Source organism: Eretmochelys imbricata, chromosome 2 (assembly GCF_965152235.1).
Source record: "Eretmochelys imbricata isolate rEreImb1 chromosome 2, rEreImb1.hap1, whole genome shotgun sequence".
In the NCBI taxonomy this organism is placed as follows: domain Eukaryota; kingdom Metazoa; phylum Chordata; order Testudines; family Cheloniidae; genus Eretmochelys; species Eretmochelys imbricata.
In genome coordinates this window covers 230,609,351-230,634,872 of record NC_135573.1, presented here as the reverse complement: position 1 = coordinate 230,634,872, position 25,522 = coordinate 230,609,351, and the positions used below count along the sequence as shown (strand labels likewise).

The 25,522-nt window shown below is 40.0% G+C and overlaps 1 protein-coding gene across 1 annotated transcript in view; it reads right to left on the bottom strand.

Moving 5' to 3' along the window:
- Positions 1-25,522, bottom strand: part of MALRD1 (MAM and LDL receptor class A domain containing 1) — a 513,316-nt gene that overhangs the window by 284,524 nt on the left and 203,270 nt on the right. Inside the window, exons 15-17 of the mRNA XM_077808757.1 lie at positions 4,695-4,847; positions 4,445-4,550; positions 2,716-3,083 (exon numbers count right to left, since the gene is read on the bottom strand). Of these exons, the coding sequence (XP_077664883.1) occupies positions 2,716-3,083; positions 4,445-4,550; positions 4,695-4,847 (627 nt within the window). The remainder of the gene's footprint in view (positions 1-2,715; positions 3,084-4,444; positions 4,551-4,694; positions 4,848-25,522) is intronic.

The following is a 25,522-nucleotide window of genomic DNA, read 5'->3' as shown; positions in this document are numbered from 1 at the left end:
TGCAACAGTAAAACTTTATTAAAGGAAAAATGAAGCAATTAATACCAATAACCCAGAAAAATTAAGGCCACATATTAAAGGCTTCTCATCCTAGCCTCCATTTGGGTGCACACCAATTTACAACGTGGCCTCCAATTGTGTGCCCACCTCTTAGCTCCTCCATCCTATAGTGGCACTGTGGCTTCCTATCTCACCATCAACATGAAGCCTCTTCCTCTTGACTTGTGTACCAGATTAGACTTTCCCCAGGATCAGTCTTGGTGTCTAACTGCTTTTCATAGATAGCCTTCTGTGTTTTATATAACAAGACAGCCCATGTAAATTAATGTTAGTATCAGGATTTAGGCAAAATTAAATCTGTTTAGTGATTTTAGTTTTTTTATATAAGGTTATATATTAGCAAAAACACTATTGATGAGTCACAATTTTTTTTCCATTAGATTAAGGAATAATCTGTTTATTTTCAAATTAAGTTTTCCATTAACGCTGCACCTTTTCACCTCTTGTGTAGGATTAAATGCAGCCTGACAAAAATAAGTTACTTGATTTAGGAAAGCAGGAAGTGTTGCATTTCAGGAATGAAAAAGATAACAGAGTGAGCACATGCCAAAGAAAGCATAAGTCTCATTTGATGCCTCTTCAATTGCAAATTATCTGGCTCAGCTGTGACTTGAACTGGAGGCCTATGGATCACAAAGTGATTGTGGTAGGAAATGAGATAAAGCAGACTCTCCACAAGACATCACTTGCAGTAAGAGTGGCACTTTCCAAAAATTCAACCACTGACAGGGTGAAACCATCACAAATCTCCCTCTATCCGAAAAACCAGAGGACCCCCCGGGGGGAAGACTGGAATCTGCCCAACAGACCCAAGGATGGGAGAACCAAAGAACAAGATAACATCTGGCAGCACAGAGCCGTCAGGAATGTGCCATCTGTTGATTGATTCAGCAACAGCATGATGAAGCAATTCCCATAGCCTGGCATAGGAATAAATTCCTATAAAAATGGTCTCTAGAAATTGAGAACTTTGGGGTCTGATTCTGCAAACCAACTTCCAGGAGCATAAGATGAGCATCTGACAAGGCCCTGCTCCCTCTTCATGTCCAGGCCACCTCCCCCGTGGCTTGGCACGAGCAACTCTAAGGCTGGTAACTTTGATAACAACCTTGCAGAACCGCTGTGTGTGTGTCTGAATGAATGTGTGAATAAATATGAAATTGAATGGAATGTTATAGCTATAACTAATGGCTTCCTATGATTCTTTCTGTATTCACAATAAATGTGGCTTTTTGCCTTATCCCCTTTAATAAGATCCTGCTGGTTTTTATTTTATTGGTATAACAATGCATGAGGCAAAATGCTTCCAGCCTAGACATCGTGAGAACACTCCAGACAGCTTGTAAGTAATGGCTGCTATGACTCAGCAAGGTTTGCAAGGGCATGTGACCAGACCACATGACACTGATCTCCATTTTGGGTGCCTGTATTTTTCCACAAACTGGTCTGGGAACCAAGTTTGAAACATATGGTTCCCGCCATATGGAAAAGGTATAGACGGCAGGGAGTGACATCATCTGTTGTTCTTCACTCCCCCACAACTCAACAGCTGAGGGAAGCTCCGAAAGAAAAGGACTAGGAACGAGGGTGGGGAGCCCAAGCTGCAAAGCAAGTGCAGCTTGTGCCTTGAGAATCTGAAAGCCTGTTTGTATCATCAATCAGGGTGAGAATTTGCGCATTCATATCCAATCTTTCTAGTGTCCTAGGCTTAGTTTGCAGTTTTGTTTATTTATTAGGTAATTTGATTTGATCTGTTTGCTAGCACTTATAATCACTTAAAATCTATCTTTTGCAGTTAATAAACTCGTTTTATGTTTTAATGTTTTAGTGTGCCTTTAAGTGAAGTGCCTGGGGAAAAATCGTAGTTTGGTTAAACAAGTTTGTTCCATATTCCTCTCCACATTAAAGGAGAGGCGAACTGAGTAATAAATTCGTACTGGTCAGGGTTTTGACCAGGGCAGGACAATACAGCTCTGGGGTCCTAGCTTGGGAAGCTGGGGGTTATCTTGGTTATAGCCTCACTATTGTTGGTTCATGTAGTGGCTGGCCAAAGCCTGCATGTAACTGGTGGGGGTGTAAGACCGGGAGCGGTCTATTGCCTGTCACAGCAGCACAGTGTTGAGAGGAAGCCCAGGCTGCTGAGTCTGAGGGCTCAGTGGAACCCCAGTTCCAGGTGGCACCATGTGAGTGGGGGGAAATCGTCTCACTATTACCTCCATAATATACAGAATTGGAGGATATTATTCCCCACAGTATGTCAACATCTCATATAAATATAGATCTTCACCATGCTTCATCTATTTAAGGAAAGTTAACATATTAAACAACAACAACAAAAAACCCTAGCACACATCATATTACCACTCTGAGAATTCTATTCTGAACAAGGAGTGCTTTTCTATATTTTATAGAAAATACAGAAATATGGCCACATTTCTAATAAAGAAGATTGGTCTGTGCATATTTGTTTTCATTTTCTACAAAGAGCTAACTTCTAGAGCTCATCAGGTGCATATGGCACCAGTCAATCATTTGAAGATTGTATTTCAACAATAGATCTATTCATCCCTAGTGTAAGCAGTGCACTTCCTGGGCTGAAATTGGTCATTATAACAACTTTGTTATTGGACGAGGAACAGAGCTGAAAGTACTTACTGCAATTGTCCTCATCAGATCCATCCCCACAATTATCCACGAGATCACACACGAATAAACTGTCGATGCAAGCCTTTGTGTCTCTGCACCAGAAATGATCAGGACCTTCACAGCTTACTGCTGGAGGTGGAAGAGCACAGTTCTCGAAAGTTATATCATCAATTGCTGAGACACCATCATAAAATCCAAGGCTGACTTTATACAGTGATAATTGGAAGGGCCATGGGAGGCGGCCGAGCTGAACGAAAGCCTTTAACCACTGCTTTCCTTGATTATAGTATACCCTCCAGAGGACAGTAGCATTTTTCAGTCCATGAACATGTAATTGCATCTCTGCTGCTCCAACTGACTGTCCATAATTGTAATACCTGAAAAGGCAGCGGAAAAAGTCAAAGGTGCAAATGATGAGGATGAATCATGTTAAATGTACTGGGCCAGTATCAGCTCTGTTATAATTCTATGGAATTTAATGGAATCACCCCTGGAATGAAGTCAGTCCACAGAGCCCACATCCAGTTCAGCAGCAATTCACACCATTCTGTATGTGATCTCATTGTCATACCATAGCTATATTAGCTTATCTGCTTTGGCAGACTTGGCTGATAGATGAATCATGGACACTTCTGAAGAAGTTAAGACTATGATGGAGGAACGATTCTTAATTAACTTAGAATCCACAATTGTACAGAGAAATTTTCCTTCATAGTAACCAATGAACACAACACACTCACAGGCAAAATATTAATTGTATGAATGTAATTCAACAGATAAATTTAAAGTTTCTCTGAAGGAAAGCAAAAATCTAATGAATGCAAGAACATGTCTTTCTTTCACCATAATTATTAATGACACTTTGCACTCCACCTAACAATCTCAAAGCACTTAACAAACATTAATGCTTACGACATCCCCATGAGTTTAGTATTACTATATCCCTCTTACATCTAGAGAAACAGAAATTATGTGACTGGTACAACAGTGACACAGCAAGTCAATGCCAGAACTGGGAATAAGACCAGAACTTTTGACCTCCAGTCCCATATTCTAACCACTAAACAGACTTGCCTCCCATTGACTACAGTACCACTCTTTCATAAGAAGAGAGATGAGGTCATGTCCAATTAACTCTTTCTTCAGAAAACCAATTCTGAATTTTATCACTGAACAAAATTTCAGCAACGACAAACTTGTTCATTTAAAAATAAGCACCATCCTGAACTTTAACACACAAATCTTGGTTAACTTTCCCCACCATCCTGCATTTAACATTTTTTTTGTTCACTAAATCATTTGATAAAGCCTGTCGTTCTGAGATTTACAGCTTGATTTAGAATCTCCCAGAGGCCTTGATGAGCCACTAGCCTTTGTGTGGTTAGTTATTCCAAACTGAATCTCGTTAACATTTTGAAATTGACCCATCCTTAGTAGAACTGTATTATTGGAATCACCATGGAATTTCTGTGTATTACTCCGGGAAAAAAAACATTTTAAAGGATTATGTCTAAAAGATCAAAAACTAAAACAGTCCTGTGTCTCAGGTCTGTTTTTCCAAATGCTTCCGCTTATTGTTGCCTAGTGGTTACAACAAAGCCTGTTCAACTAAAGAGTAAAAGGAGGCAATAAATATTGCCGAGAGAGATGTACACCACTAGAAATTCTAACCTCAATTTCAATCCAACAGAAGCAATGTCAGATGTTCCATAAATTTAAAATAAAACTTAATTCATACCAGAAGGACACTGTGCAGCCTGATCCAGCTTGGCTGAACGTGGGGCTTCGTATTTGAGCAACCTGTGAAATGCTGCTGCTGTTCCTCAGAACAAACATAAAATGACCTGTTTGGGGGAAAAAATAGAAAACTGTTCATACACAGAGCCAGTATAACACACAGAAGATTTCAACAGGGGTTACTGCCCCTGATTTAATGGCAGGCAGTTTGGTGTATGTGTATCTGCATCAAGGACCTGTTTATGTCTTACCTTCAGATTTGTTATAGGTATGATCCTCTGGTGGGGCTTGTTTCTGAAAAGCAGATGGAAGTGCACTTCTGGAGCTTCTTATCCAGTCAAATCCATCTGCACTAACAGTCTCAAACCAGCCACAGCTGTCTGTTTCAAAGTCACATTTAGCAGCTGAAATATTGAAAGAGATGTTTCACTTTGTATTTCTGAACATAACCACCATCAGCTAATCAGACTGTGGAAAAACTTTCCAGAATGTAAGTAAAAGAACAAGGCTCTAAAACAAAACATTTCTACAATGTGCCAGACAGGTATCTGGGAAAAAGACAGGTGGGTAACAGGGTATGAGATTAGGTGATTTTTTATTATTTAATTTTAATTACAGTAGCACATAGAGTCATCAGCAAGGATCAGGCCTTCACTGGGCCAGGCACTGTGCACATGCGCAAACACATTGTATGATTTGTAGTCTAAATAAAACAGGAGAGGCAAAAAGTGGAAGAAAAATAGTATTATTATCCTCTTTTTACAGATTGGGAACTGAGGCATGAAGAGATTCAAGATCTCACAGAAAGTTTATGTCAGAAACAGGAATTGAACCTAGATCTTCCAAATCCCACTCAATGCTTCAATTACTAGTAAGATCTACCTTATTATTATCAACTATCATAAGTAAGGCTGTGCTTCAGTCATGGAGGTCACAGATTCTGAGTCTTTCCGTGATCTCCGTAACTTCTGCAGCGGCCGGTGCTGGCTCAGGGGCTGCCCAAGCCAGGAAGCCCTTGGGCCAACAGCAGCAGTTTGGGTGTGTGGGAGGGGTCTCAGGGCTGGGGTAGGGTGTTGGGGTTCAGGGCAGTGCTTACCTGGCGGGGGTGGGGGTGCTACCTGGCTCCCTCCGGCATATCCCTGCAGCCAGCTCCCTACCCAGCTCAGACCAGCATGTCTTTGCCTCTCCTAGGCGGAGGGGCCTGGAGGCTCCATGCACTGCCCGTGCCCGCAGGCACTGTACTCACATCTCCCACTGGCTGCTGTTCCCATCCAATGGGAGCTGCGGAGTTGGTGCTTGTGGCAGGAGCAGCACACAGAGCCCCCCGGCCGCCCCTCCCCCTAGGAGCTGAAGGGACATGCCGGTCAGAGCAGGTAGGGAGCCTGCCGCCTGCCCCACCTCCAGCACCAGCGGGGGGCCCAGGCCACATGCTCTGACCGCACCCTGGCACCAGTGCCAGCGGGGGCCTGGGCCAAGCCACCGCTCGCTCCCTCGCCGCACCAGTGAGGGTCCCAGGCCACCCTCCCCAGCTCCCGCAGCATCCCCGGCCTGGTCCCCCAGAGCACCTGTGGCCCTGGCCCAAGTTTTAGTTAGGGGTATATAGTAAAAATCATGGACAGGTCACGAGCCGTGAATTTTTGTTTACTGCCCGTGACCTGTCCATGACTTTTACTAAAAATACTCATGACTAAAATGTAGCCTTAATCATTAAAAGATAGTATCAAACAGGTGAAAGTAGGACCTCTGTGAAAAAGACCTAATACGACAGCCTAGTTAAGTGTGAAAATACTTTCACTGCATCCCCAAAATGATAAGACAGAGGCATTAATTTAAAGGAAAAGTAAACATTTAAGAAAATGTGGTAATGCTAAATGAAGTATATCTAGATATTCAAGCAAGTGGAAAGATGACAGATAAGAAATGAGAAGCGTTGCAGCAAATTACTGAAATCTTGACAAATATGTGACACAAAAAAATGAAAAAATAACAGACTCCACTCTCCTAAATATAATTGCTCAAATTTAATGGTATTTTATTCCTGCAATATATACATTCTTTTTATAAAAGAAAATTGTTTGAGGAGTTATTTTATACAGAGATTTATTATTTATTCATATGAAATGGATTTAATAAAACTGTGGACAGCCATGGTAACCTAAGCATCACTCACGTTGTCCTCAAAGAATACCTGAAACTTCAGCAAGTAGCACACTTATGCCATAGCCTTTCTGGCCATAAAGCTCAAATGCATCTGATCACAACACAGACGTTAACATACGTTTTAGACTCAAATTTATCTGAGTCCCTTGGAAAAAGTGTTGTTAATTTATGGCAATAAACAATAATTTATGGGCATTAAAATGCTGAATCCTGAAAACTGAGGGTATAAAAAACTTCAGATATCCTAAATAAATTAACCTAATATTATTTCTATCTTTTTCTGCACTGTTTTATGTTGTCCATCATTTTCAAGCTTTATCATATGTTTTAAGTACCATTTTTATTTTTAATAATAAACAATTATTGACTGTATATGGTATTTCCATAAGAGATTGATTAGAATCTTTGACACATATTTTAGAGGCTTACGTAACATTTGGCCATCGGGGGTGAAGAGCTAATTTCGGGGGATATGAAGTGGAGAGTATTAGATAAAATATTCCATTATGAATACCACTGAGAAATAAATACCCTAGAAATATAAAACAACAAGGAAGTTCAGGGTGTGATCAAGGAAAATATAGGTTGATATGGGGTATATAAATCAACAGAGCTGTTGATGCCAAAAGCAGTTATAGTGTAGATGACAAAGAAGAGAATGATTAAGAAAATCTTGATGAAAAATGACAAGATGATGAATAATATTTTGCAAATCTATAAGGAGCCAGGGTTTGGTGGAGTTGACTGTAGGTGCATTGAAGGAACATAATTAGAGAGGAAGCAACAGATAGGCAAGGAAAACTATTTCTCCTTTAGTTTTTCCTCAGCAGGGCCTGCAGGAAAAATATGAAAACATGCTCTGTATTGCAAGGGAGCCAGCAGCAAAGAAAAAGACAAACTTCTGACACCGGTGGTTACACCGAAAGAGGTAAATAAAGAAGCTAAAACAGCTAAGTCTCCAAGCCCAGATGACTTGCATCCAAGAGTGAAGAGATGGAACATAAAAGAAAGGAAGCAGTAGACCATACATTTAATTTAGGAATGCAGGTATATACTTAGACAGAACAGGAACTGACTCAAACCTTCAACTAAAACTCAAACCAAACCTTTAAGGTCCAAAATAGTTTGCTTATCTGAAGTTGCAATTTAAGTAAAGAAAGCAAAGGTTAGGCTGTTGGTATGCAGAGACGACTGCCTATAGGGCTGACACCTATTATCTCATTGTTTACTTGTACTCCTCCGTCTGTATCCATCTGTTGTTTCTTTTTGCATACTTAGATTGCAAACTCCTTGACGCAGGAACCATACACGTATGCACCTAGCACAATGGGCTCCTGGTTTATTACCAGGACTCCTAGGCACTACAGTACTACTACTACAAATGATAATGCCATCTCATGGTGTTTTAGGCTGACCAGCTGGTACCTAACCAGGTCCTCCAAGGTTCTGTACCCACGTTGCTTATTGACTGAAATGTGACTTAGTATCAGTTTTGTAAATGATTAAAAATATTAAACAAAGATAAATAAAAAATTACCACAGCTAAACTATTGTTATTAATACTAAATGAAAAATAAAGCATTGCACTATAAAATCAAAAACAAATCAACAGGTTAGCATCAGTGTTGTATGGAAATTAAATCATCCAATTAGTAAAGTAATCAGATCAATATAACAAATAATCAATCCATATGAATTCTAAAAAGGAAACTAAGAAAGTACCTATCTGGTTGGTTACAAACCTCAACTTTCGAATTTTATCCATGTCAATCAAATCTGTAAACTGGAACTGGTTAAATATTTTGATACTGAAACCAAATTATCTCGTGTTTAACTAGAGTCTCAAAGCCAATTATAAAATTTCCTCATTAGATTTCACTTCGAGTGTGGTAGCTAACCCTTTCTCCCTCCTCTCCCCCGAGATATTACAATCCAGATTTTAAGTGGAAGTTTGGTGACTCTGGTTTGACAGTTTACAGCTGACAGCTTTAAATTTCTTAGGACTCAAACACAAAATACAGAGCCCATTTTACTAAGCATTTTATAAGATTATTGTTAAGGCTGTTTAAACTGGGGGAACATTTTTCTGGCACCTTCCTTGTATGGACTTCACTGGTGCTCAAATGCATACATGCATACAACTGCACTTTTGTATCCTAAAATTAAAGAAAAAGAAGGCTGATATGTCACCAAGTGAATAAAAACAAAAAGACAAAAATAGAAAAAAGGAAAAATAAGATACTAAAGATAAGAGTGAAGTCTTCTGGATTGTCCTGGCACAGAAATTGGAAATAGAGCTGGATAGGAATGCTTTGATGCAGTGATTTTTAATTTGGGAGAGAACCCCACCTCAGAATAAGTAATAGACTAGAGGTTAGGACAATCAGTGGAAGATATAGATTCAAGTCTCTATTCTGGGCAGTGGAAGATATAGATTCAAGTCTCTATTCTGCCTGATTCAGAGCAGGAACTTGAACCTAGGTCTCCGACATTCCAGGTGAGTGCTCTTAAGTATCAGGCAAGTGGCTATTCAGTCTCTCTCCACCTTTTTGTGAAAAATGTTAAAGATCTTGCTTTTTGTCTTGATATGAAATAGGAAAATATTTGAAATCTTCAAAATTTTCATGGGATGGGAAAACCATTTCCCCCAGTTCTAGCGGGAACTGTAGACAATGAACCAGAGGGTGATGTTGCTGGAACAGCACTTATTAGTGGGCTTTCTTTGGCTGCAGGAAGACTGCTCAAAGATGAGTGTAGCCTGTTTGTTGATGTCTTGACCACCTCTCCCTAAGGTAGCTAGCTTTAGGGTTTCAAGGGTGTCAGTCTTCCTTCAGGTGGTTTGTTGACCTGAAAGGTGGGGTTTCTTGGTCTCACTCTTGATTCTTATAGTTTGCAAACTTTGTTTTTACTCCTCCTTCCAGCAGCTTCCTACAAGGCATTGGGCAAATCACATACAAGGCCTATCCTGAAACCATACAACATAGTCTAATCAGGATCGAGTTAAGTTATCCATAGCTAATGTCAATTTTGGGAAAGTCCTGCTTAAGCCAGCAATTAAAAAAAATATTTGGAGACATCTGCATCCCCAAAAATATGAAAAATACAGAACGGAGTACATTTCTGAGGTAGCTGTCATGGCCTCAGTCAGGTGAAAAGGTTTTGAGATGACATTATTTCACCAGTTTATGGAAAGTGTGAACTAAAATCTTATATAAAAATAGCTGATTGAAGAGACTCTAGCAACCAACAGCCCCTCAACATTCATCCATCAGAAGATTAAAGATTTGAACATTTTATGACCTAAAGTCACCATTTATTTTGCAAACAAGACAACTTATGGTAATTTTTTTTTTTACTTTAGCAACTAGGCCATAAATCATCTTATCTTTGGAAATATCCATCTTGATAGAGAAAAATATACTATAAAGCTTTATCAAGACAGAACCAATTTAAACTAAAAATAAATAAAATGTATATAGGGTCTGTATTCCCATATACACTATTCCTCTTAATGTGCCACTTCTTCATTGCACAACAGATTCTAAAATACAATGTGAAATTATTCTTGTAGTAATGCCAGCCTAATTTCTACAATAAAAAGATTAATGCTTATATTAAGTGTGGACAAACTGCAGTATTTCAGACAACAGTAACAAAATAGTGCCTCAAATATAAACCAGATACAAACAAAACTGTATTTGAAGGTCAGATGGTTTAGTCAACTCAGGCTCCTAAAGAACCCTCCCTTACTCTACTTTGGTTCAATTCGGTTTCTGAAGAGTCAAATCAATGAGTCAAATTCACATGCTTAAGTGCTTTACTGAACTGGATCCTTAGTGAGGGGAGATTGCAGACTATCTTCAAACAAGTGGAAGACTACCTCTTCCCCAAGAAGTCATTTCTTGACATTTGTTAATTCCTTACCTCAATCAAAATTCCTTACACTTTTGGGAGCACGGAATGAATGTTTAGCTTTAGGTACACCTAGCAAGCGAAATAAGTAAAGCCATGAGGAATCCATTTGTAACACTGAGCAGCACAATGTCAACAACAAGAGTCCTGAACCTAGACTAGAACCTTTTAAAAAATATAAACTAAATTCAAACTAAAAATAAGAACCTATTCTTGGGAGTCTATCTACTAAATCAAAATAGTGTGTAAGCATGGGGGTTCATGTGAACACAACCACATTGTCTTTAAATCCAGCAATCCTTTAATGCAGATAGCGCACAATGCTCCAGAACACTTTTTCTTTCGCTTTCCATTCCACTAGTCAGTGGGTCTGGGGAAATCCGTTACAACACCCATGTAATAGAACTAGCTGTGATTTCAATCATGTGGGCTTTGTGAGGGTGGCAGACCAGGTCATGTCAGAGTGTATTCAGGTCAATTCACTTGTGTATTAGTATAGATCAAGGCAATTAGTGTTTTGAGTGTTTAAACTTCATAAAACTAATGGGACGTTACATGCATTGTTTTCACTGACCTGTTCCTGTTATAATGTAATAGCAAATATTTACACTGTCTATAGCTCTGTAACTAAATAACTCATCAGATATCAAAGAAGCCTTGGGGAATGCTAATAAAGGACTTTTTCAGAAAAGGTGCTAATTCCAAAACAAACGTCCATTGTGGTGATGACCTAAAGTCAGAGGTACAAAGTGCAGTCCTCGCCCACCATCATCATAAAAGGAAAAGCCCAGGTGGATAGAGAGACTGTCTCCTTGTCTTCTGTGAAAAGAAGATATAAATATGGATTCAAAGAAAGATGTTTTATTTCTGGACTGTTTGGTTTCTAACAGAGCAGAATAATTGAATAAGAAGACAGAAATCCCCAGAGTTATTGTGGGTAGCCCTGAAAAATTTTTGAGAAATTGGCAGTTTATTACATCGCAGTCACCATTTGGAATTACAAAGTGTGATTCACCTGTACATATATTTTACATGCTTTCACCTCTCAATAACTCTCATTCTTTTTCTTAGCTAGTAAACCTTTGGTTAGTTTACTACAGAAATAGCTGCCAACACTGTCTTTGGTGTGCGATCTGAAGTACAAATTGATCTGGGGCAAGTGACTGGTCTCTTGGGACTGGGAGAAACCTGATGTAGTGTGATTTTTGGTTTAAGTGACCATTATCACAAAGTTCAGTTTGTCTGAGTGGCAAGACAGGCTGGAGAGTTGAAGGGGACTGTCTAACTCCATGGTAAGACTGTTAGTGTATACAGATCTTCATATTTGTTACTGGCTTGGTGAAATCTAATTGTAGAACATGCCACCAATTTGGGGGCATCTGCCCTGTTTTCTGACAGTCTGCCCTGAGGTAGGGCTCACAGTAGTAGTCCACTCCAGCCAGCAAGACAGGCTTATTTTAGGAATAGACAGACATGACAGTTTGGTAGGCACAGCACATAGGTATATTTATTTATCCTGTTTAATGAAGGAAAAATTTCTCATTCAAGACAGGCAAAATCAGAAGAGAAAAATCATTTGTAAAACTAACACTGCCATCTAATTCTGACTTTACACTTTAACAGGCTAAACATACTAGGTAAATATTCCCTTTTACTGTATGTCTTGTGTGTATGCATTGTGATACATTTTAATTAACATGTTAATTACATGATCACATACTATTTTTTCCACAAGACCCCGCCTCATTCAGTGCGTAGCATAGATGGTGCTCACTTACTGAGCAGCTATTCAATATTTCAATATCAACAGACCTCAGTCAGAACTAAAAACTCATGAGATGGGCATAAAAATCATGTGATTTTAAAAATAAATAAATTTGAGGCTCTTTATTTGCCTTCTGGTTTTTGGTTTTTTTGCTTTGGTTTTGTTTTTTTTAGCCTTTCTGGTTCACATTTTCATGTGATTCACTGCAAACAGGAGGCTAGAAATGTTTTAGTTTTTGTTTAAATGAAAACAAAGATTCTCACGTAAAAGAATATCTCCAAGAGTTGGGATTTAAGAAGAGCAACAAACACTGTGAGACTTGAGACCAAATTGCTGTCATACAAACACATAGCAAGAAACAGTCCCTGCCCAGAGATATTACAGTATAAATAGACAAAACAGATAATAGATGGGGCACACAGAAGTGAAATGACTTGTCCAAGGTCACACATCAAGTCATTAATAGACATATGGAACTGAGGTCTACTGACTCCCAGTCTCATGACTTATCCATTAGGCCATCGTCGTCATTAGATTGGAAAAGAAAGCTTTTAGATTTCTTCCAAAATGTATTATGCAGGTTTTGGCACTGATAGTATATACCGGTGTTACAGAAGACACATATAAATATGATAGGTCACTTTTCTAAATATACTACTTGGTGAGGATTCTAAACGGAGACCTCTGGTCTAGAAGAAATTTCTTTTCAAAGAGAGAAATTAATCTTTGGAACAGTGATAGACATTTCTTTGGAAAAAACATACTGTATATCACAAAAGTTATGCAGGTGATGAACTAAGATGTATTGCATGTTTTCATTCCTGAATGTTGCCACTGTATAATAATAAAACATCTAATCATAATCATACTTGGCTATTACAAAGTGCTTCCACCCAAAGACCTCAAAGCACTGAACAAATATTAATGCATTTATCCTCACAATACCCTTCTAAGGTAGGTAAGTATTCTTATTTCCATTTTGCTGGGAGGGAAACTAAGGCATAAAGTTGCCAGGTGTAGTGTTTAGATGCTGCTTGTAATTATTAGAACAGGGAGCACTGGCTGTTGGGAGTCTGAAAGGACAGGAAACAGGAAGGAGGGGAGGGAGTTGAGGAGGCTGAGTGAGAGCTACCAAGGGTGCAGCAGCAGCTTGGTAATGAGGTTTCCACTTTAAGAATAAAGGCCTTGTAAAGTTTGTTAGTACCTTGCCTGGTTGTTACAACATTTTGGTGATGAGGATGGATCTTCTGCCTCTGAACCCATCTGCACCCTTTCTGCAAAGCCCAGGTGAGCCTCCAATTGCTTTTACTGCCTGGATCCATATGTTCGAGACTTATCTGCTTGCAATCACTGCTACAGAGATTTCTGAAGTAAGAAAGTGTGCTCTGCTAATCAACTGCCTTGGAGCAGAAGGGTAGCATATATTTTACACTTTTCCCCTTGCAGATGATAAATCTGAGACTGCACTCACTGCATTAAAGAACTTTTTTGTACCAAAAGTGAATGTAGTAGTTAATTGCTACAGATTTCGCCAGCGTGAGCAGAAAACAGGGGAGACTATAATGCAGTATTTTGTTCCCTGAGGAGTCTGATTGTAACTTGTGACTTTGGGAATATGGCAGATGAGATGATTAGAGACCAGCTCATTGAGAAAACAACCATGCTTCGTGTAAGAGAACGCTTACCTCTAGAACCATAACTTACACTAGAAAAAGCAATAACCATTGCTACTCAGATTGAGTCAGCTACAGCTGAAGCCAAAATAATGAGCATGAATACAGGAGGCACAATCCAAACTGTGACTCCTTTGCAGAAAAGTTCACTATTGCTGCAGACAAACGACTCCAAGAGGAAAACTAATGAAAAACCACCGAATCAGCAAATTCAAAATACAGTAAAAGAATGCTTTCACTGCGGATCTCCCCAACACCTTGCAAGCTACACAGGATGTCCGGCAAAAGTAGCTCAGTGCAATCATTGTAAAAAGATTGGGCATTTTGCTAAAGTATGTTGCAGCAGCCAGTTCAATCAACAGGAGCATGCAGTTACAATACCAGTTGTTATTGTGCTGAGCGTGGACAAAATCACTACTGCACATAGTCCAGAACAAATGAAGTGCACTGTAAACCTTTCCACCATACCCTCAGGCAAATCACACTCTATTCAGCTAATGTTGGACACTGGTTCAGCAGTATCTACGCTACCTGATTCCATCTATTTGCATTACTTTAAAGATGTGCCTCTTACTGAACCAAGCTTCACTTGGTGTGCTATTTGAAAAACCATATTCCAGTACATGGCTGTCTGCCAGCAATTGTTACTTTTGATGATTGCTGTGTAACTGCAGAGTTCTACATTGTCCACAAAGGCACTCCTACCCTTGGCAGAGATTTATTGGTTGCTTTAAATCTCAGGGTAGTTAATGGACGAATTGATCTTCCTCAGCACAGCACTCTTGCGGTACACACGCCAGTTTCAGCTGTGACCCCCAACACCAGGTTGAGGAGAAACTCAGCTGTGCTTATGGGTTTCTGCATAAAGTTAAAATGTGGAATAATGTGATGCCTGTACGACAGAAGTTACGGCGCTTACCCTTTTCAGTCAGGGAAGCTGTTTCAGAGGAACTTAGAAAACTTGTTCAAAAGGACATTAATGAGGAGATTGACTCCTCGGAATGGGTTTCACCTGTAGTAGTGATGCAGGAGAAGGGTGGAGGCATTCGCCTTTGTGTGGACTTAAGGGAGCCAAATAAAGCTATTGTGCTTGAAAGCCATCCTGTTCCTCACATAGAAGAAGTATTTGCAGAACTCCATGGAGCAAAGGTGTTTTCTACTCTTGATTTGCAGATCGCAGACTACCAGGTTATGTTGCATGAAGATAGCAGAGACCTCACAGCATTTATTACACATGAGCGACTATTTCGTTTTAAACGTGTTCCATATGGTCTCGCATCTGCCCCAAGTGCCTTCCAAAAAATGATGTCATTGATGTTGAAGACACAGCAAGAAGTTCAGTGCTATCTGGATGATATTATCGTGTTTGGAAATACTTCTAAGAAGCATGACAATAACCTGCGGTCTGAACTAAATTGCATCAGCAAAGCAGGCCTCAAGCTCAATAGGTCCAAATGCAAATTTAGACAAACTGAACTCTGCTTTCTGGGGCATACAATTTCACAGGCTGGACTAAAACCTGATCCAGATCATATCCTGGCAATTTCAAATGCTCCTCCTCCAACAGATTTGCAAACCTTACTGTCCTTCGTGGGTCTTACTTCCTGGTATGCAAAATTCATTCCCAATTATGCTTCTGTCATTGAACAGTTACGAGAATTACTACGGAGAAGTTCAACCTTAGTGTGGACAACAGAAGCACAAGCTAGTTTCGAAACGGTGAAAGACTTGATTGTACACAGTCCAGTACTTGCACTATTCACTCCTGCATTGCCCACAATTGTAACTACTGATGCTTCTGATTATGGACTTGGGGCTGTTCTCACACAACTGCATGAGGACAACACAGAGAGGACTGTGGCATTTGCTTCAAGGACGCTAAGTAATGCTGAGAGAAAATATTCTACAGTCGAAAAAGAAGCACTTGCTTGCGTCTGGGCTACTGAAAAATGGAGAACTTACCTGTGGGGCCGCACGTTCAAGTTGCGCACAGACTACAGCCCTTTGACGATGTTGCTCACCATGAAAGGACTGGGAAGAGCAGGATATCGTATTGCTCGATGGTCTGCAAGACTACTCTCTTTCAATTATGAACTGGAATATAAGCCTGTAAACCAAAATGTGGTCGCTGATTGCCTCTCTCGCCTGCCTTTGCCTTCACCTGATGGTCCACCAGAGGATAAGGATGTAGTAGTTGCGCTTATTAGAAGCACTCTTACTGCAGTTACAAGAGAACAATTTCAAGCTGCTTGTTCAGCGTGTCCAATTCAACAAAAACTACGGGAATTTCTGACAAAGATGGCCCCAGTAACCATAAAAACCTTGACCCAGTTTTGCTGCCTTATTTTAGAGTTCGTGATGAACTTTCTTTGCTTGATGGGTGTGTGCTATGAGGTACACACTGGCTCCTTGTGCCAGAATAATTACAGTCAAAACTCATACACCTGGCACACGATACTCATCAAGGAATTGTCATAACCAAACATTGACTACGGGATATGTATTGGTGGCCAGGGATGGACTCTCAAACTGAAGCACTCATAAAATCCTGTGTCACTTGCCAGATGCATGATAAGACAGCAGTGACATGTACCCCTCCATTACAGCCTGTTCCTCACTCAACGGAGTGGTGATTGACATTGTAGGACTCTTTGATACTGCTCCAAGTGACTGCCATTATGCCATCATTTTAATAGACTATTTCAGTAAATGGCCTGAGGTAGCGTTTACATCGCAAATCTCTTCTGCTATAGTAAGTAAGTTCCTCTCTTCAGTTTTAGCAGGGAAGGTAATCCCAAAGAACTGGTTTCAGATAATGGTAGTCAATTTACTTCCCTGGAGTTTGAAACTTTTGTAGCAGAGAGAAACATTTTACACAGGTTATCCCTATATTACCCTCAAGCCAATGGGGAAATCGAATGGTTTAAACAGAAGTTTGAAAGAGTGTTTGCAAATGGCTAAACTGGAAGGGTGATTATAGATAACCTTCCCCTCTGATTTCTTGCAAGCATACCGGGCCACACGACAAGCCATAATGCAAAGATCACCCTCAGAGTTACTGCATGGGAAACAGATGAATACTAAATTGAACATTGCTGGATTGTTACATGCACAACCTGATGCCCCAACCGAGGATGATGTGAGAAAAACAGTTCAACAGAATCAAGCAAAGTATAAGGCTTTCACAGACAAGCAGCGGGGTGCTAAGAAACCAAAGTTTGAGTGTGGTTCCTTCGTTAGAATACGAAAACCTGGAATTTTATGCAAAGGGACCATATATTCACAGCTCCTCTTAAAATCATAGAGAAGAAGGGACCTTATACCTATCGACTTTCTGATGGGTGGGTATGGAATGCTTCTTATCTTGCACCAGCAAGAGGAGATTATGCCAACACCCAGTCTGCATTGGATGACTTCACCGTAGTATCAACACAACAAGACATTGCACTGGAACCGGGGCTTGAGAGATGGCCTGTCAGCCCCAGATGACCACCTGTCTGCACTACAGACTATGTTATGTAGTATCTACAGTGTTTTCAGTGTAATATTTCTGCCACCAGTAGAGTGTCTTGTTTCATATTTGTTCCTGTGGTTAGAACAACAATGTTTATTTTAATTGGGAGAGTTTCTTAAGAGAGGAGGCAATGTGGTGTTTAGATGCTGCTTGTAATTATTAGAACAGGGAGCACTGGCTGTTGGGAGTCAGAAAGGACAGGAAACAGGAAGGATGTGGGGGGGGGGAGTTGAGGAGGCTGAGTGAGAGCTACCGAGGGTGCAGCAGCAGCTTGGTAAAGAGGTTTCCACTTTAAGAATGAAGGCCTGTTGAAGTTTGGTAGTACCTTGCCTAGTTATTATATCACCAGGTACCATGCTAGACGTCATTTGGGGGTTCTATGGCAGAGCTGGAACCAGAGCTCAGATTCCCAGTCTAATTCTTGCCTTGTGTTTTAACCACAGGACCATCCTTTCCCCTTCTCATTTTTATTTTCAAATGTCAGTCCTTTTCATATTCAGAACTTATAAAGTTCTGCATACAAAATACTTGGAATGTGATGTGAGGATTATTAGGGATAAGATGTAGTTGATGGGGGAAAAATCTCTTCCAAATAAATAGTTTGAAGAAGTTTAAAAAATTATGTTTAATAAAATGTGATTAAGAAAAAAAGCATGCATTTACTCTCACTAAGGGCTGGATCCTGCACTGCCAATGTCAAAGGGAGTTTTGCAACTGATTTCAGTGGATAAGGATCAGGCCCTCATGCTTCAAAGCTCAATATATATACATTGCTCATTTGAGTAGTGTCAGTGAATTCAATGGGATTATTCATAAGACTAATGTTACTTACATGTTTGCAGGATCAGAACCTTAGACAGCAGTGTCTCTTGCCAAATCTGCCGTTTAGACATTTGACTACAGTGGAGATTAAGCATAATGACAGGTACTTTAAAATGATTACTTTTTAATCCAAAGCCCTTTAAAGATCAAGGGTCGGAATAAAATTAATTTGAGATAACTGTAAAGAGCTATTACTCTATTTAGTACTATGAGGCACTTGAATACTATTCAGCATTTAGAAGTGCTCTGGGAGTGCGATACTCAGACTGGTGCAGTTCTCACAGTGTCATCTACAAGGGACTATACAATGAGAAATTCTGCTCCTATTCAGTAGAAATACACAACCAGGTGTCTGGGTTCTGTCCTACACCCTATTTAGTGACAGTGGCACCACAAGAAATGAGTTTAGAATGTTTTTGTTTGCTTCTAGTTAGCATAATGGCTGATGCTGGTTTTAGTCATGTTACGATCTCATGGTTTTTTAACATGTACTAAAGCTGCTTGTCTCATTAAGGGTTTTAATTGAGATTCTGTTCAAACAGGGAGCTCTCTGGTAGGCAGCACAGGAAATTTAATATTGCAATCTGATGCAAATATTTTCTTTGGGCCAGAACCAAACCCCAGGATCCAGACCCAGAAAATCTTGGTTCAAAGCGCAGTTCCAATCCAGTTCTGCTTAATGAGGAGAATATAAACACTGAATTCCAGTCCTCTAAAATATGGGATTGTTCATATCCTGAATTCAGAGATGGTAGTAAAGTTCAGGCCCAATTCCATTTATGAGCTTCATTAAGACACTGCACAGAGCAAACCAGGATTACACTTCTCTAGTTACTTGCACTGACACTGCAATTAACAATGAACAAATTGACCTATTCAGTGCAATAGTGTAATCATTTATGACATCTCTCAGCAAAGACTTATTAACTGTGTTAAGTTCACACAATACACACAATATCCTAGCCCACTTGGCCTAGATACCACAATGAATAAGGCATCATACACAGAGATTTCATCATTATTGCAAATCCCAAAGGGATGTGACCTCCTTGCAAACTGAGTTCCCCCAGATCAATCTAGCAAGGTGCTTAAGATAGTCTGATTATACGTCCACCACTGGCAATCATGTCACACCATCAACGCTTTTGGTGCTCATGTGATCGCCAGCCATGTAGTGGCATTCCTTGGTACATACACTTCAGAATTCACCGATCTTCCATTTTTTTATATCCACACCAAGAAAGCCGGAAACTGAACCAGTGCTGATGGAGGAGGTTGCTGAGTTTGGCTCAGAATATCCTCATTTCTGATCTTGTCCTGCCTCTTGAAATGAGACAAGCATCAAAACTGTCAATCTGATGTTCTTCAGCCTTCCTTGGCACCATCATTCATTTCCATAAAACATAGTTGCTAGAACTGTAGTTCTATAGATCCGTGGCTTTGTAGCAAGTTTGATGTCATGATATCCTCACAGAAGCCACTGAAGGGCCTGAAAAATGGCAGCAGCAGTTACTTCATGAGCATCCACTTCTTTTGTGCATCCTCCAGGACAGTCTATGATGCTGATGAAATATTTGACAGCTGCCACCTACTTGATGGTCTGTCTAGACAGGTTAATGTCTGAGCTCACTGCAATCTGGAGTGAGAGGCTGTTTGACAGAAATGGCCAGGGACTTAGTTTCATCGAGTTTAATAAGCAGACTAATGAGTACTGCTTCTTGCCTGACCAGATTGCCCATCCTCTGAAGTGATTCAGCAAACCAAGACAACAAGACGATGTCACCAGCATATTCAAAATCTCGGAGCAGAATCATGTTCAGCTCAATGCCACCAACAGCTGCCTCCTGAAGCTTATCCATCAACCAATCTAAGTTGATATTAAACAATGATAGTGACAGAATACAGCCTAGCCGAACTCCGGTGGAGATAGGAAACTGCGTTTTGTATGTGCCATTGACTTGAACTCAGTTTTCCATCCCATTATAGAGCTCTTCTATCAGGGATGCTGAGATGCCCCATCGGATCCCACAAACTTGCTCAATGCACTGAACTGAAAGTCTGGTGGAAGTCTATAAAAAGTGATGTTCACAGTTTATTAAGTTCAGCCATCTTCTCAAAAAGCTATCTCAAGGTAAAGATCTGGTTGACAGTGGAACAACCAGGTCTACAGCTGCACACAGTATCCTGGCATGTGCTCCAAAGTGCATAAATGATTTGAAATATTAACAGGGAAGCAAATATTTTCCCTGGACCAACAAGAGAGTAATACCTCTATCATAAACACAGGCAGAATAACCCCCCTTCCTCCAGCCATCAGGGATGATATCAGTGCACTTGATGGTCTGGAAGAGCCTATGTAGCCACGGTACAATAATACTCTCACGTGTCTTCAGCAATTCAGGGGGTAACATTACAGACCCCTTGTGATTTCCCAGACTTCAACTTATGGACTATGATCCAGATCTCTTCTTGACTGAAGGAAGATGGATCTTATAGAGCTTCTTGCTCTTCTTCAAGTGGAAGATAGACTGCAGACAATAAACAATTGTGGAGTATCTTGAAATGATCTTCGCTTTGATGCAACTCATCCTGCAGACTCTGGAGGATGCTGTCATCCCAATTCTTTACTAGACAAGCTGGTCCCACCTTCCCCTGCAGCTGCAAAGTTGATTTAAAGGTTGTGGAGACCATGCGTGACAGCAGCCTGTTTTCAACTGGTTGTCTGAGCTGACCAGAGGATTCTTTATCTTCCTTATACAATGACTTGATGACATTCTGAAGTCAAATTCATTAAGACTTTGCTTTTGCTCTCAAGAAAGGTGTCTTTAAAGACTCAAATTGTAGCTTCACTTTTTTCTTAGCTCCAACTGCTTTGAGCATCTCCTCACTGATTTATGGATGATGTTTGAAGGGCTGAGGCTCCATCACTGAACTGGCAACAGTCTTTGAAGTTGGATGCACACTTTTGATAGCAGAAGTTGACGGTTATGTCAAGTTCAGCACCTCTGGGCACTCATACAATCATAACTGTTGCCTGTCAATGATCATCAATGAGGGCATGATCAATAGCAATCCTGCTGAAACCATCCAGGTTGTACCAGTTCTGCTTGTGAAACTTAGGGTGATGGAAGAGCAAGTCATTGATCATGATGTCACAGGCACCCTCAAATTTCAGCAGTCACTACCCATTCCTATTCTTCTGCTTATATCAAACTTCCTGAGCATACTTGCACAGGTGTCATTATCCTTTCTTACCTGTGCATTAAAGTCACCCAGAATCACAATGACATCACTTCTCAGAGTTTTATTAAAGATTGACTGGAGTTTCTGGTTTAAAAATATCTGCGGCTGCATTATTGGACTTAGTATCAGTGGAACTATACACAGCAATGATGGTAAGATGCCCATAATCATCATGGAATTGGATGCTAATAACAACACTGTAATCCTGTTGGGCTTTGGGTAAAAGTAGAATGGTCACTGCTGGCTACATCAATCCATTAGGGCCGTCTGAGAACAAAATCATATACTCCTCAGCTTTCTTTTCACCACTTGCATGCCAGTGCACTTCAGATACAGTATACACCCCAGTGTTCAACTGCTTGATGAGGAGAATGGCTGTAGCTATTTCAGACAATGTTTGAACATTCCAAGCACCAATTTTACATTTGCCACCAACACACAGGACACCATAATGGCCCCTTGCAAGATTTCATTGGTCATTTTTGCCTCACTGGCAGAGAAACTCTTGACTGTTTCAGTTTGTTGCCACTGGTCTGCTTTAGTGTAAACACCCTCACAACATAAACATATTGACCTCGTACCGACACAGAGATCTGGTTAAAGTTAATTTTTATTAGTTACAACATAACCACCTCTGGAGGAACTGCTTCTCCCTACATAAACTATCCATCAGGATAGGTTTGCAAACAAATAGCCATAAAAGGAAGAGAAGGCTTAAGAGAAGGCTGCCGTTAGCCGGCTGCTTCAATAACTGAGGATGTTAAACAACAGCTACTAAATCAGTATGTCTGGATAACTTGCATCAAGGAATTTTAAGAGCTGCCTGAAGATCTCTTTGGGTAGTTATGTTGATGTTTAATAAGTTTTGAAACACTGGGGAAGTTCCAGAGAACTGGAATATTGTGCCAATATTTTAATAGGGTAAATAGAATGACCCAAGTAATTACAGGTCAGTCAGCCTGATTTTAATACCAGCCAAAATATTGAAACAGCTGACACAAGACTTGATTAATAAAGATTTAAAAGAGGATAATCAAGCAATCAAGTTAGGTTCACAGAAAATAACTCTTGTCAAATAACTTTCCTTTTTCAATGCAATTAGAAGTTTGGTTGATGTATATTATGCAATCCTTGGATGTATAAACAGGGAAATACCAAATAGGAGTAGAGTGGTGGTATTACCTCTGTATTTGGCATTGGTGAGACCACTAATAGAATACTTTGTCCATTTCTGGTATCCACATTTAAAGGAGGAGAGTGAAAAATTGGAGAGGGTTCAGAGAAGAGACATGATTATTAATACATTGGAAGGCATGTCTCACAGTGAGAGCCTCAAGGACCTCAATCTATCTATCTTATCAAATTGAAGGTTATTCGGTGATTTGATCACAGTCTATAAATACTTACATGGGAAACACAAATGTGACAATAGAGGGCTCTTTGATCTAGCAGACCACAGTTGCAAGTTGAAGCCAGAGAAATCCAGATGAGAAATAATTGCAATTTTTAAAATTAGGGTATTAGCCCTACTCAATATTCTCCTGTATAAACATCCAAGGATCACATAACATACATAAATCCAAATTAACCACTGGATGGAAGTTGGTGGTTGCCTAGAGACAGGAAGTCATGACCTGAAAATATTCGGTGTGGCCAAACAGAGGACAGCAATATATACTTGGTGCTTCAAAATGGATAATTTCCCAAAGTTGAGGAAAAACATGAGCAAGATTGACTGAGATGAAAAATTTAGTCAGAAAAATGTGAATGAAAATTAGTATCTATTTAAGAAGAGTTTATTAGATGGCTAAAAAGCCAAGATTCAGCAATCAAATAAGAGGAAAACTTTGGCTAAAAGCCCATTCTGGTTCAGTAGTGAAGTAAAGCCAGAAATTTGAATTAAAAATAAATAAATGCATATATAAATATGACATTTAACAAATGGAAAAGAGGGAAAGAGAGAAAAACTAAAATAAATTAGAAATTATGAAGTGTAGAAAATGGATAAGGGAAGGGAAGGACATCAGGTAAAAGTCCATGGCTGGCAGAACTAAGTATAATAATAAGGAATTTTTTAAAGTATATTAGAAACAAAATAAATTCTAACAATGATATAGGCTCATTATTAGATATTAATAGTGATTCAGAAAAGGAAGAAGTGTTCAATAAATATTTCTGTTCTATATTTGGAAAGAAGCAGGAAGTCAGATTAGATGATGTAATGGGCCCTTCTGGCCTTAAACTTTATGAGTCTATGGATCTCTATGAAATTAACCATGGAAACAATTGATCAAGGGTTCTGGCAGATTCTCCATCAATGGAAATCTTTAAACCAAGACTGGATGTTTTTCTGAAAGATATGCTGTAGTTAAACTACTGAACCTGAAACACGAATTAATTCAGGGAAGCCCTATGTTATGCAGGTCAGACTAGATTATCGCAGTGGTTATGTCTGGCCTTATAAATCCATGAGTTTGTGAAAATCCATCCAAGGATCAGGACCAAGTGGGCCCAGACCCCATTTCCCTTTCCAGATGTGAAGAAGGAAGGAAGGAAGGAAAGGAGTGCTTCTCCTCACCATTCAGTGAAAAAACAAGGGTCCCGCCAGACACCACCTAGTCAGTGCCCAGGACTGTAATAGCAACTCTGACCTCCTTCTACCTTAATTAAGCTGCAACAAATAACTCAGTAGTTGTACCTCACCCCTAGACAAGCCTTCTGAAAAGGGGCTCTAAAAAAGGTCAAAAAACACAACCACTAGCTGCCCATCTACAATGAGGGTGCGGGAGAACCCTTCCTAGACCATTAACAAAGCACTTGCCAAAATGCATAGCTAAGTAGGAAATCAGTAGGAACTGGAAGACAGAACACAGCCCAGGGGAAGGGTGACTGGGGAAAGAAAACAGCCCATAACCAGGAGCAGCACTGTAAGCCATCTCTACTCTCACAAGTTACTGAGGCAATTGTGCAGCCCAGAAATGAGCCAATCAAGCAGTGTGGGGGGTGGTAGCAACTAAGGGCCCACCACTTTGCTCAAGCCATGTCTATGCATGAGACTGCTAAGGGAGAAGATGAGGGGTCCATGCTGCTCCTCTCCAGATCTTTCTCCCCGGGGTCCAGCCAAATATCTCCCCTACCCTCCCTCTCACCAAATGCAGGGCTGCATTTTTTTCTATTCCAAAATGACTCAGCCACAAACAGGATTTTTCTTTCACACTTCCCAGCATTTCAAGTGGTTAAGGCAGGACACCATGCCACTCAGGTTTGACCCATCCATCCCATCATAAATGGAGATGGAGGAGTGGATGGCAACAATAATCAAACTTGGACCACTTCCTTAACCACCTACCTATTATAATGTGTAGAGAAAAAAAGTCATTATTATAGGGGACTTCAACCGAAGTGACGAATGCTGGAGGTCTTATGCCAGGACGAGGCAGTTCTTGGAATTCCTAAAAATTATGGAGGATAATTTCCTAACTCAAAAAGTATTACATCCAACATGGGGAAATTCTATATCACATGTCATCATGACAGTGAAAGAGGAATTGATCACAAAACTAAAATTAGTGGTTGCTTAGGTACCAGCAATCATGACTCAGTCACATTTGTTAGATGGAAACAGAATAAAGTCATACACACAAATGGTGCACTGAAAGGGCCATATACACATACATACACGCACACGGTGCACTGAAAGGGCCAATTTCACAAAGCTGAAAACAATCATGAGTCAAATCAGCTGGGACACAGAAGTTAAACAGAAAAATGTGAATAATTGGGAACAGTTTATGGTTTTACTAAATTTCCCAAAACCTATAATCAGATAGGAGGCCATACTGGTTAAAAATAACCTGGTTTATGTGGGATGTGAAAACAACTGTAAATGATATATAAACAAACAAATGGAAAAAGGGGAAGTTTCTAGCAATGAGCATAAATTAGAAGCTATGAACTGTAGAAAATTGATAAGGGAACTGAAATACTGCA